General features: G+C 37.1%; 3 protein-coding genes across 4 annotated transcripts in view; 1 reads left to right on the top strand and 2 right to left on the bottom strand.

Annotated features, from left to right (window-relative positions):
• LOC126382231 (innexin inx1-like) overlaps positions 1 to 7,990 on the top strand; it is a 77,258-nt gene extending 69,268 nt beyond the window's left edge. The window contains exons 7-8 of the mRNA XM_050032032.1: positions 585 to 746; positions 1,279 to 7,990. Of these exons, the coding sequence (XP_049887989.1) occupies positions 585 to 746; positions 1,279 to 1,336 (220 nt within the window). The 3' untranslated portion in view covers positions 1,337 to 7,990. The remainder of the gene's footprint in view (positions 1 to 584; positions 747 to 1,278) is intronic.
• Positions 1 to 13,562, bottom strand: part of LOC126382225 (tRNA (adenine(58)-N(1))-methyltransferase non-catalytic subunit TRM6) — a 460,488-nt gene that overhangs the window by 171,812 nt on the left and 275,114 nt on the right. The window lies entirely within an intron of this gene.
• On the bottom strand, positions 9,090 to 13,371 carry LOC126382246 (uncharacterized). Its single transcript, XM_050032053.1, has 3 exons — positions 13,251 to 13,371; positions 10,985 to 11,135; positions 9,090 to 9,406 (listed from the first exon to the last, which is right to left on the bottom strand). The coding sequence occupies exons 1-3, from the start codon at positions 13,309 to 13,311 to the stop codon at positions 9,121 to 9,123; spliced, it is 498 nt and encodes a 165-aa protein (XP_049888010.1). The 5' UTR covers positions 13,312 to 13,371; the 3' UTR covers positions 9,090 to 9,120.

The following is a 13,562-nucleotide window of genomic DNA, read 5'->3' as shown; positions in this document are numbered from 1 at the left end:
CATGTGCTCGCATTTTGCTTATATAACCAAACTTGTTGGGAGAGATCCTCGCTTATTGCGGGCAATTGAGCATTTGTCTGTTTTTCATGTGTGTGGTGGAGACGATGCATGTCCTACTATGAGCCCTACCAGAATTCATTTCCTCGGCCTCCAACCAGTATTGATACCGCTGCTGCCCGGCATCAGGGGTGCGCTTTTGAAGTAGCGGCGCCTACTCGCTACGTCACAAGGTCGTCATAGAACCTAAGTAGTATTTTATAGGTTAGCCCGTCCCAGTGAGCTACCCACTACGAGAAAGACTTACATTGACCAAATTGGAGATGTCCTTAGAAAAGGTTTAATACGATCTACTCTGAGCCGGCGTGCGTGTATGAAGCGATTGATGAATGTGAAGGAAGCGAGACAAGTGTGTCAGGATCGAAGCAAATGGAATTCTAGTCTCTGCTTATCCCGGTGGGAAATAGGCGTGAGTTTATGTATGTATGTAGGCAGTAGTAGTTTTTATTTTAAAATTTAGTTTTCGACAGAAGCAGCACTTTTTTTAATATAATATCTCTGTTAAACATATATATCTTCGTCCACAGACTGGTGATAATCTTCGTGCCGTCCGTGCGCCCGCGACTCCTCCACGCGCGCTCACGCACCCTGGCCATGGAGACAGCTGTGGTGGTCTCGCGCCGCACCGACATCGGGGACTGGTGGCTGCTGTACATGCTGGCCAGGAATATGGACCCGCTCATATACCGGTATGTTAACAACGTATCCCCGTAAGACCGAATTTCCAGACACAATGGGTACTTTCCAACTAGTCCAATCAGTTACTTTTTACTAAACGTCAAAACACGAAATTACTATGGAATTTGTGTGAAAAAGCAACCTGTGATGTCATAGAAAAACGTGACAAAATTTCGCACTTATTATTACATGTTCCTTTATTAAAATTCATGAATACGTTAAAACAGTTTGAATAGCCAATAGAAAACATTTTTAGTCACCTTTAGATCTGTCTTTCTTAGTAATCCTAGTAATCAGAATTTCATAATTTATCTTTGACCTAGGAAACTACCCAATTTAAGAAAAAAAAAGAACACCTTACAAAACAAGTTAAATCTTCTAAATAAGTTAAGTTTGTTTGTTGAAATATTTTTCGTCTTTATTTGGTAATCAGTGTTACATAATTTATCTTTGACTTGCTACCTAATTCTATCGCCAGTGACAAAAAATCAAAATGGCGAAAAAACAAAATGGCCGCTAATATTCTTTGTTCAATCGTTCCAGGGAGCTAATATCGGAGCTAGCCAAGCGCCTGGGCGAGAAGGCGGGTCCGCGCGCGTGACAGCCGGCGCCGCCACCTCCACCCAGCGTCGCCGTCCTTCCCGTTTGACAACGCGTCTCCAAACTACATCTCTTCAGATACATAATGCTTATATGAAGTAATTCACGAACGACTTATCTATTTCCTATATTACTTTTTCGCCTTCAAATGAGCCTTCAATCCTGTAAACTTCACAAATCTGCTTTGTTTGTGCTGTACTACATATTATTGATCTCAATGTTGTGAACCATTGATTGGGGAATGTGTTCCACTACTGGATTGACCGGCCATCGGTGATTGAGTGATTGGGCGTTATATTTAAAAAAAGAACAAGTTTTTTAACCGATCACTAATATTCTTTATGTTCAGCTGAAATCACAGACAAAACTTACGTTATTTTTTTAAATCATGTTGGCACCCCTGATTGGTTGTGTATGACGTAAAATCAAGACGCTCATATTGGTTAAGTTTATGTAGGAAATTACAGATCGAAATTAATCAATAATTGTATAGAAATTCAGGCCTTTAGAGACGCCTTATATTAACTGGGGAAGCGACTTGGTATATGCATTTACAAGAGTACTTGTATAATATGACTTGACGGGCGACCAATCAGAAGCGGGGATTATCACGCCACGTCGCTTGTGATTGGTCGAACTGTGAATATTGGTATTGGTTGGTAGAGGCAGCTATATCGTCTCGAATGTTACTAGACTTGTAAAATGCCTTTGATATTAGTTGTAAGATAGTGTAGTGTTGTAGACTTGGCGTCTGCGTATTCCTAATATCTGTTATAGTGGCCATAAGCTCGAATATTGAAATCTCCATATGTTATTAATGATTATATTGCTATACGTAATATTAAGTGTTCACTGCCATTTTTTTTATCTACAGGGTGTAGAGGACGTAGCGTTTTTCGACAATTCCATTCTCACAGTTTGGCAAAAAATAGTAAAATATTAAATAAAATAATGGCAACACAGGTTGCATATTTTGAACTAAACGTTGTTTTTCCAGCTTAGACAAGCAACGACTTTGTGACATAAAGCCTGTCTGAAACAAAATAACATATTCAAAAAACAATGCCGATTCGGGCAACCGCCAACTTAATTTTGACAGGACTAAAAACTAACTTTGTAAAACTAGCTTTGTCTCTTTCTTGCACCTATTGCAAGAGAAGGACGGCACTAGCTTAACAGCTGTCAAACTAAAATTAGGTTAAGTTGGTGTGCGTCAGAGGCACCAATATTATTATTAATAATTAAATCGTTTATTTCGGATAAACCACAACACACATAAACATATTCTAATTTTTTTGCCAGACGGAAACGGTGTTACAAGGAGAAAAAAATGAGGCATGTTAGATAAAAATCTCTTTGTACGGTTTTATAGATTTTCCGTCGTGACACTAAATATTGTTATGAAGACAATGTTTTATACAGTGCACGCTCCAAGTAACGGTTGTATTTAGTAATAATTCCACTATATTTGTTGTGCAATCCCAATTTGACTACAATTTTGGGACCTGATTATAAACAAAATTTTACTCGAATTTTACAAGTTGTGATTAGATCTGAGGGATTTAAAAGACCACAGGAAGCAATTCGTGTTGAAAAGCAATATTGCTATTTAACATTCGTTGACATTGCGCACTTTCTGTTATACAGGAAGTAAATACTCATATGTAGTTGTATGGGGTGTAAGTACGGAAAATTCCACTTGATATTAACTCAGAATCATCCCGGTCAGTATTCGATGTCACTTCATTTCTTGTTGTTTATAGCTACCATATGAACAGGCTGTATGGCTATGTTCCTTTGCCTGCTCCTTCTCGGGGCAAATTTAACAAAAAAAATGTTTATGGCTGCATCGTTTATAAACGATGATTCTGCCAATGTCAAAGCGTTACAATGTCACTAACACTGTATTATGTGCAAATGTCAAATTACAATATTTCTTGTTAGACGAATTGCTTCAATGTGGCCGTTTGGACCCCCTGTTTTATTTAGAGTTGATGTTTTTAGTGCGAAGACTCAAATGCAAAGTTGTGATTTTTCATTCATCTGTTTCTTTCTCTCTTTCTTTATTAAAGATATGAGCGAGTAGGATATACTTTCCTATTTCATCTCCAACCTTTGATATTAATATTGTCTTGTACAATCTTAGGGCTATATCACGTGTATCTTCGAGTCTTTTGACTTGTGGCTCTGCCCACCCTTACGGGGAGTATGGGCGTGTAGTTTTTGTCTGTATGTTTATTAAATGTAGGTCGTAATTTTCGTGACAGCATTAAAAGACAAATTTTTGAGCTGTGCATATCAAATAATTAGAATTTTATACTTTTTACGAGCACAAATCATCGAATATTATCACAATCATGGTATAATAAAACCAGGTATGCTCAATCCTATGAAAAGCCGCCATTGCTAGCCGTTTGATGACGTAAGTGTTACATAAGTGTTACCATTAAATTGGTATCTCCAACATTTCAAGGATTTAAATTTTATTATTGAAAATTAAGCGAATTACCGACTAACGTACTTAATTACTATTACTTGACGCATATTATATAAAAAAAACATAAAAACTGTAAGTAAATCTTTCACTATAAGTTCAAAATTGCCTTTCAAAGTAAATAAAAAACGGTCGTGGATAATTTATTTGTTACAAAATGTCGGCTAACCTTGAAATGTTAGCTGTCACTTTTGAGCATACCTGGTTTTCTTATACCACGATCACAATCATTTTATAAAGCACTGACTATCGGAAGGACTGTACGATCGCCTTATTGTAAATTGTATGGAATGTGTGAAATATTGTATGGAATAAGAAAGGTTGTACGAATTTTGTATGTAAGTTTTATTGTGTATCAAACATTCTTGTGTTGTGTCCGGATTATGTGTATGTATAGAATGTAATGTGTATTTAATTTCTTTTTGTAGAAAGAATCATCTAAATCAGAAAATCAAAACGTTTTGAATTATGCTACAAGAAACGTTCAAATTCTTTTTAAAGAAGTTTACTTTATAATTTATTTTATAACCGATATATTGTCATATATCATTATCATTTTACTTTTATATAGCTTAAGATTAATTGTATGAATGGTGTACTATTTCGTAAATTGATATATGAACTGCATGTTTGTAATGAAATATCTTCTAAATTCTAAATTTTAATGTTAGTCGTTACTGTCTCAATCTTAAGAGAATATTAGTACCAAGATATAACTGGTTATAACTAGTTACAGCAAGTTCATCGTCTCCCTAGCATCCCTTTTTCACAGGGTCTGCTTGCCTAACCTGAAGATTTGAATGAAGTTCGGTTTTTTTACAGAAAAGCTAGTTATAACCAGTTATTTCTAAGATAAACTAATTAAATCTAGAACGAAATCGGTAACAAAGTATTGGCTGCTACATCTTAACGTTGTGACAAGGTGGTGTTCATTTTAATAAACCCAGTTTTGGGTAATTTCTATGTAATTTACAAAATTTGCCTTTTGGCACAAATGTTTGTTAAGTTTTGTACTTGTAGTATGAAACGAGGAATTAGGTCTGTCAATGTATATGTGTAAAGATTCAAATTGTCTTGAGGAAGTGACGAAGGCATACAGTATCTTCAAATAGTTGCTACATAGAGTAATTAATATACTACGTAAAACCCTCTCTCGACATACTAGGAACATTGCCGCCAAAAGGCGCGTAAATGCAGCGCCGGTGGCGAGTTTTTCTACTAACTCTCAAAGTGTTCATAATGATACGATACACCGTCGCTAGATGGCAGTTATTTCGCGATATCTAGTTACTCCATGGTGAAATAAATAGTAAAAATATAGTATAGTATATGGCGACCACTGGTATTAAATTAATTTGTATGGAAAGGGATCAGAGAAGCTTAATTGACTTAGCTCGCGCCACACCCCGGACATTCCATACGAAAATCTCATTCTTAACGTGTCGCCTTACCGCGTAAGTGCGAGCGAGATAGTCTGTGCGCGCTGTCTCTCACTCCTTAACAGCTTACGGCCATTTAGACTAAAGTAAGACCCGGAGGAGTGAGGTAAATCTAGCTCGACGCTATAAATAGGCTAGTTTCCAACTAGTCAAATCAGTTACTTTTTACTAAACGTCAATTCGAAATTCCTATGCAAATTGTATGAAAAGACAACCTGAGACGTCACAGAAAAACGTGACGAAATGTCGCATTATTACATTTTTCTTTTTCGTCTTTAATTAGTAATCAGAATTTCATAATTTATCTTTGACCTAGAAATCTACCCAATTGGAGTTGGCGTTCTATACGTAGTTTTATTCTTTATTCTATGCCCGCGGCCCAAAACCGACTTATTTCATATAACTGTTTGTCGGACTTAAGTGTCCAATTCATCTTTTCACTTTTTTACACAATATTGGTATTATTTATTTGATACAAATAATGTAACTACATTTGCGACAAACAGCTAACCATCGTGGCTGCAACTAAAGTTGTGAATTTGTAAACGAATGCTGCTACTTTACATTGCTCAAAGAATTATGTTGACTCTCATTATAATATAATACATAGCGACGGTGAATATACTTCAGTTTATCTCCATATCTTAACTGTTCAAACAATAACATGACACCTTTTTTCTATATTTTGTTTTTATATTTTTCATTGCCCCATTTTTGGGCAAAGGCCTTACCTACAATCTTCCTTATATAGGCATAAACATCACTATACTCTGCTAAAAATAAGGTATTTTGGTACCGATTGTGGTGGACAACACATAATTTTATTTTAGTGTAATAACTCTGCAAAGAGTGCGCAGTGTCACCATGCGACAGTGCTTAGGTAAGCGGATACTGTGAGAAACGGGATAATGCTTGGGAGATGGTGAACTCTGCAAAGACAGTACTCATTCACTTAGTTTTTTAGATTAGGACCTGTCAGAGTAAAATAAAATTAGTTAGTGTCTGTTACAATACAATTTAACAATACCTTTTTTTTAAATTATTTTTTTCTTTGATATGCTGTAAACCGATATCTTGGTTATTGTTCTTGGCGAATTTATGACTATGACAATCAGTCTAACGGCCTACTAGCCTCCATCAATCTGAGGGGCTACAGCGTACTCCACCACAGTGCTCCACTGCTGGTTGGTGGAGGAAATCTTCAGTTTTCCACCAAAATATTTTTTTAATCCTTATCTTTCTTTTTCTTTCTATTTCTATTAATTATTCTATAAGTTGAAATCAACTGACACAGTGAAAGGGATCGTTCCTAATAAGTGTTAGAAATCAATTTTGAAATGGCGTTCTAAAAGACAGGGTAACTGGCTGTATAATAAGACTTCTTTAAAAAGTTTGAAAGTTATTTTTTTTAATTTTTAAATACTGCCAACTTATTTTTTGTTTATTTTGACAGTTCTAAAACTCACTAAGCGTAAGCAAAGATGGCGCTACTTTACAGCTGTTAATTTAAAATAAATGTCGCCAAAAGTGCTAATTCCAACAAGTTATACTTATTCTCTGAAAAGGAAAGGGACAGATGATTGGCAACAGCTGTTAATTTTGAAATGTATCAGCGAATAAAACAACACCCAATACATTTTTTTTTCTTCTGGCTTCCGCGGCTAGCGATGTGCCAATGACAAATCTTGAGAGTGATCTTGGTCTTCAATGATAATTGTCGTGGTATCATTATGGCGTTTCATATTATTATTGTGCAGTCGTTAAAACGAGGAAACTTTTCAAAAATAAAGAATACCGGATAGAATACATTTTTTTATCGAGTTTTGAAATAAAGTTGGAAGGTGTTTGTCTTATAATACAGACAGTGACCCGCAATGGTATACAGCCTGTAACATAGGTACCTAATTATGGTTCGTACGCATTTATCTTAGTTTTACTATTGTATTAATGTGACGGAGAAGTTAGCAGAATTTTGTATCTATTAAATGATACTTGCGTTGTTGGTTTTACGATACTTTTTAAAACATTATTTTCTAACAACAGTATCATTTTATAGTTTTATTTTATTGTGGACTAAGATGTAATACTCTATCGGAAAACGACAGTGAATAAATAATTATTTCTATGAAGTTTATATACTGTTAAACTTGTTGTGTATCAAGTATCAACACTGTGTAGAAATACTACTACTTGTAATACTACTGGTGGTGTTACCGGTGGTGCGACTGATGGTGCTACCGGTGGTGCTACTGGTGGTGATACCGGTGGTGTCACCGGTGGTGCTACTGGTGGCGGTACTGGTAGTGCGACTGATGGTGCCACCGGTGGTGATACTGGTGGTGCTACTTGTGGTGCTACTGGTGGTGCTACTTGTGGTGCTACCGGTGGTGCTACTGGTGGCGATACTGGTGGTGCTACCGGTGGTGCTACTTGTGGTGATACCGGTGGTGCGACTGATGGTGGTACTAGTAGTGGTGGTATACTGTGTTGATATAGTCCGCAGTATAATACATAAGGTGTAAAAATCAATGATTTATGGCAAATATAGGTTATTGCGTTTTAAATCGTTATTTAGCGAGACGTCAAGAAAATTAGTGAATTTAGTTTTTTTCTACTATTTATTGCAAAGCCATTATTGTCATTATATTGGAAGATGATATTTTCTCAAGTTATGTAATTAATTTTTAAGTTGAAAAAGGAATATACGATTTTGATTTTTTTACTCTGTTGTGTTATTTGAAAACTGTTGTGACTATATAAACAAAACATAAATAGCCTATAAACTCATAGGCCTGGGCACAGGTCTCCCCTCAGTCATCCGGGGTATCCACGCGCCTTCTGAAGAACGGGACTTACTTTTTCCGACAATCAAGTATTTCAGCCAAACAAAGGACAGTCTCACAAGGTGATGTCGACTCTCACGAGGTGGTATGTGGGATAAAAAATATATTTATGAAAGTCTAATAAAGTATGTCTTCTATCGTGTGGGTTGTGAAGTGGATTACCAACCCCATCAACCCTTTTTATCATCATAAAGTATACTTAAATGAATAAATCAAATATGGTGTTGTAAGTAGGTATTTACTGTAGTTTAGGCTCTAGACAGACGGACCGCATTTCAACTGCAAGCCAACCGCAAATTGCAGTTCGTTTCAATGCAGTTGACATGACTGCACGCCGACTGCAATTGAACTGCAATCTGACTGCCCGTTTGGTTTGCAGTTCTATTGCAGTCGTGTCAACGGCATTCAAACTGCATCGGAACTGCAATTTGGCAGTCGGATTGCAGTTGAAATGCGGTCCGTCTGTCTAGAGCCTTAATATCATGGGTTCCACCCCATATACTTCATTAATTAAATACGATGTTTTAAGTTTACGCGGTTATTATCATAATTAAAGCACATAATAACGGGATCTACCTACTCCACTCCAATCTCATCAGTCATCCCGTGATCATGGCACTTGCAACAGTGTCGAAATATCGGGAGTCTCATATCCCCATTTAAACGCGGTAAGAACCCGTTATTATGTGCTTTAATTATAATTAAATACGAATTGATTACAATGACAGCTGTCAGATTAGTACACTTCCTGGTATGTCTCATACGCACTACTATTTACTGCTCTTACCTACGTTTGTTTATATCTCTGTCCTGCTTTCATTCTATTCAAGCCAAACTTTAATGACAGTGACAGCCTCAGTGGTCTAGTGGTTGAGCGTTCGGCTCGATCCGGAGGCCCCGCGTTCGAATTCCAGTGGGGACATATCACAAAGTGCTTATGAGGTGCTTCTAAACGATTACTCGTCCGCATAAAACAACTTTATCTATAAAACATTAGTCTAATTTTATTTTATCCAATACACAAAACAAGCCAAGTGACAAAGAGAAATATATAGCACTTATTCCTAAAGAAGGGTTGAAAACTACCACCGTAAGAGACGTCTATATCGGAGTAGAGTGTGCCTTGATCCAGCGTGGCCTCTCCATTGGTCTGGATCAACGTTAAGGTGTAGATATACGCGTCCAAAGCTTTATAGTAAGGAGGACATTCGATCCGTAAACAACAGTTGGGGAAAGGGTTATCTCCGTCAACGGCGTATCTACACGGCGGATAAGCTTTCTTGATTTCCCCACATCTGAAAGTTAAGCACAGGCATAGAATAAGGAATAATACTACGTATAGAGGAGCTCGGTGGCGCAGCGGTAAACGCGCTCGGTCTGCGATTGTTGAAGTTAAGCAACTTTCGCAAAGGCCGGTCTTAGGATGGGTGACCATAAAATAAAAAAAAAGATTTCATCTCGAGCTCCTCCGTGCTTCGGAAGGCACGTTAAGCCGTTGGTCCCGGCTGCATTAGCAGTCGTTAATAACCACCAATCCGCACTGGGCCCGCGTGGTGGTTTAAGGCCCGATCTCCCTATCCATCCATAGGGAAGGCCCGTGCCCCAGCAGTGGGGACGTTAATGGGCTGGTGATGATGATGTCTACGTATAGAGGCCGTTCTATATGGCTCTCTTCTCCTCACCCCCTCGGTGTTACTTTAGTCTTCAATCGTATGAGCGTTACACGTCACACTGTGTGTGTGACGTCAAAGAAATTATGAGCAGAGTGCACTAGTAACAAGGTCGATTTTTTTAAATAATTACCGATGGAAAGTGAATGTGGTTTTCTGACAATCAGATTATGACTCAGACAAATAATTTGATTATGTTTGTTGTTGTTATTTAAATCGCCCTACTCGCATATAAGGCAGCCAAAGATCTGAGGACCATACAGCCATGACTTATTCGAAATTCACGATCAAAATAGGCCAAACCCTTGTCTTCAGTTTTCAATATCCAATTTAGGCCTAAGCCTTCTGTAAGTAATCTACCAATCTATCTTTTGTTATCTTGACATTAACGTTGTACCGGGTGAGAGCCTTCAGCGCTCCCCATTTGTCCGGCTAAGTAGTTAATGCCATCAGCGGCAAATCTACAATAAGTCACGTCAAAAAAAAAAATTGTAATCTTGAGTGTAAAATTTAGTTTAGGCCTATGGTTGATAGGAATGTGCCCGGTTATTGGCATAATAGCTGGCGAGGAGTGAGTGTGTATTTTGCCTCTGCCTACCCCTTCGGGGCATATAGGCGTGATGCTATAAAATAAAATAAATAAAAGTAGCCTTTATTTACTGACTTTTACATTACTCTATTATTATTTACTTGAAGAGTTACTAATGGTTATCCGACGTTAGCGACATCGATACATTCGTCAGGCTGTTCTAAGACATATCCAAAATAATAGAAAAGACAAAAATAAAATAAGATATATGCCTCCTCTAGGTATTTCCAAATGTGGCATCTTGGCCGCTCTTAGGTGCGATGCTATGTTATGAGTTACGCCCACACACAACAGCCTATATACGTCCCACTGCTGGGCACAAGCCCTCCCTCAATCAACCGGACGGGAGCATACTCCACCACGCTGTACCTGGGTGCGATGGAGGTGTTTTACCGGCTAATAGCCGGGACCAACGGCTTAACGTGCCCACGAAGCACGGAATCATCTTACTTTTTCGGACAATCAGGTGATTCAAGCTTGAAAAGTCCTTACCAAACAAAGGACAGTCTCACAAAGTGATTTCGACAATGTCCCCATCGGGAATCGAACCCGGACCTCCAGATCGTGAGCGCTCTAACCACTAAACTACGGAGGCTGTTCTGTAATATGCTTACTTAAATGTAACTATTTTGTTGTCAAGGCATCGAGTGTGACTGCAGGGGTCTTGTTTGGCGATGCGCTTCTGCATCAAATCTCGATGTTCCTCATCACATGTGTAATTTCTGGAATCCATGACCCTGGACAAATGCTGGAATGTTCGCCATGCTGTAAAACAATAACAATGGTTACATAAATAGTTTATATACAGGGTGTTAGAGACATCATAACGAATACTGAAGGGGATGATCCAGACCGTTATTCTGAGTTAAATATCAAGTGGAATCTATTTAACACGTTGGACGCCATGACGGACACCATATGCCCGGCGATGGATTTACCCCTGGGGCCACGCCAAAAAAGTGGGACTTGTCCAAAAATCGTAGAGACTTTTTGTGAATATTGTCTGGAAATAACTAAAAAATAATAGGCCGCTTAAGGAGAATGCGACCTTCTCATTCTTTTCCGAGATGTCAAACACCAGTGTCTATCATTTGACATCTGTCCCGCAACTCACTCGTCTAGACTATGAATTTTAGTCAGGCATTCAACGTGTTAAACCAAATCATAAATAAAAAGAATAGGTCTAACACTACTACTTATATAAAAACAACGAACTGAAAAGTATAAGAAAACAGCATAACAGTTTTTACCATAACTGTACAATAACATCAAAACTCGCTCGACGTAGAGGGAAAATACGGCCACTCGCCGTAAAGAGACTCGCCGTAGCGAGAGACGCCGTTCGGAAAGTCGCTGTCAACGCTACCATTCGAATTTTCCGTCGCAAAATTCATGATATTTATATTTTTTTATGTTATTTCTTTAAATAAGTATATATTATTTATTATTCTTTTTTTTTGTTTTTGTTATGTTGGTTTCATTATATGTTTATTGCACCAGCCCGTGCTCCAATGAATAATCTTCTTTCACCCTAAGGTTGCCTGGCAGAAATTGCTGTTTAGCAATAAGGCCGCCTATTGTGCTTATGTTTTATTTGTATGTTTATGTCCTTTATATATGTTGTTGTGCAATAAAGTATTATTGATTGATTGATTGATTGATATTTTTTGTTTTTTAAATTAATTTCAATTCTGTACAATTCCACTTAATATTGTATAATGTTTTCTATTTAATGAGGTGGAATGTAAATGAAATAAAAGTGAGAAGTAGGTTTTACTAGAATTTATTCCTCATAAAACCATGAAAACATAAATATTGATCTGCTATAAATTATTATTGTAAATAATATGAATAGGTATTTGAACTTTTTAAATCCTAAGGGTACATTTCAGAGATTCAAGGCCACTGGTCATTCGTTAAGCATTTAAAATAAGAAAAGGTGTAATAAAACCCCAGCTATAAAATGGGTCCCCTGTAACTAATTAGCAGGCTGAAAGAAATACGGCATTACAATATTAACTCAGAATAATGAGCTGAATCATATCCCTCAGTATTTGTTACGATGTCACTTACACCCTGTACATATTTGTATCTCAATGATGTTTCCCAATAAAAAAGCAAGATTTCTTTAAAATCAAGTTTAATTGAAGATATTACATTTTCCTTCACAGTTAAGAAAGTGATAATCATTTATGATCTAAATATGAATTCAAAAACAAATTCGAAAATCATTGGTTTATTGGTTTTTTCCCCTTCCTCTCTTTCCTTGTAGCTTCCTATCTATGATGTTTTTTTAATAAATACGTCGTGTCTTATTAAGTGTCCAATCATCTTACCTCTTCTGTCCTCAATAACTCTCAATATTTGCCTGTTTTCCCTTACTCTTTTCCCTTAGACCAAGAAGAGCTTACATGGAATAGATTAAAGAGAAAGCGAACGTCGTGTCTTTTAAGCAGGTGAAGGAATTGGTCTTTGATAGACAAGAATGGAGAATGCTACACCGACAAGAGCATGGCTCTTAAATTAGTGATGATGATTGGTTTATTATTGGCTTCCAACTGAGCTATCACGGCATCGGTAGCGACATGACCGGTAAAATCACTACATAGTATAAAACAAAGTCGTTTTTTCTGTCCCTATATCCCTATGTACGCTTAAATCTTTAAAACTACGCAATGGATTTTGATGCAATTTTTTTAATAGATAGAGTGATTCAAGAGGAAGGTTTATATGTATTATAACATCCATTAAATGGTGGAGAAATACTGATGTTTTTGAGGTTTTTAATGTGATGTCGTAAATAATTTCATTTTTTCCTTAGCATTGCACCCGAGCGAAGTCGGGGCGGGTCGATATAAGTAATAAGTAGATGCTACTTACAAATTTCGCACGAAGTGAAATTCACAACCAGTATACAAAACACAACCACAAATTTGAACATTTTATCAACACTGGCCTGTTATAAATATGTGTATTTCTAACGAGATTAATTAATATATTGATATGATTTAATTAATAACATTTTACTATGACGCATTATAAAAACATACGTTATTACGTAGGTATTATACTCTGTCATTAAAATAACATAAGTTCACGACTATATCCCAGTTGGGGTAGCCAGAGGTAAGTTCAAGATGAACTAAATACCACCCGCATACACCTCACCGAGTGTTCTATTAGACCAACGTG

The sequence above is a fragment of the Pectinophora gossypiella genome, chromosome 3 (assembly GCF_024362695.1).
Source record: "Pectinophora gossypiella chromosome 3, ilPecGoss1.1, whole genome shotgun sequence".
In the NCBI taxonomy this organism is placed as follows: Eukaryota; Metazoa; Arthropoda; class Insecta; order Lepidoptera; family Gelechiidae; genus Pectinophora; species Pectinophora gossypiella.
The sequence above is the reverse complement of the archived record's forward strand: the minus strand, read 5'-3'. Positions and strand labels throughout refer to the sequence as shown.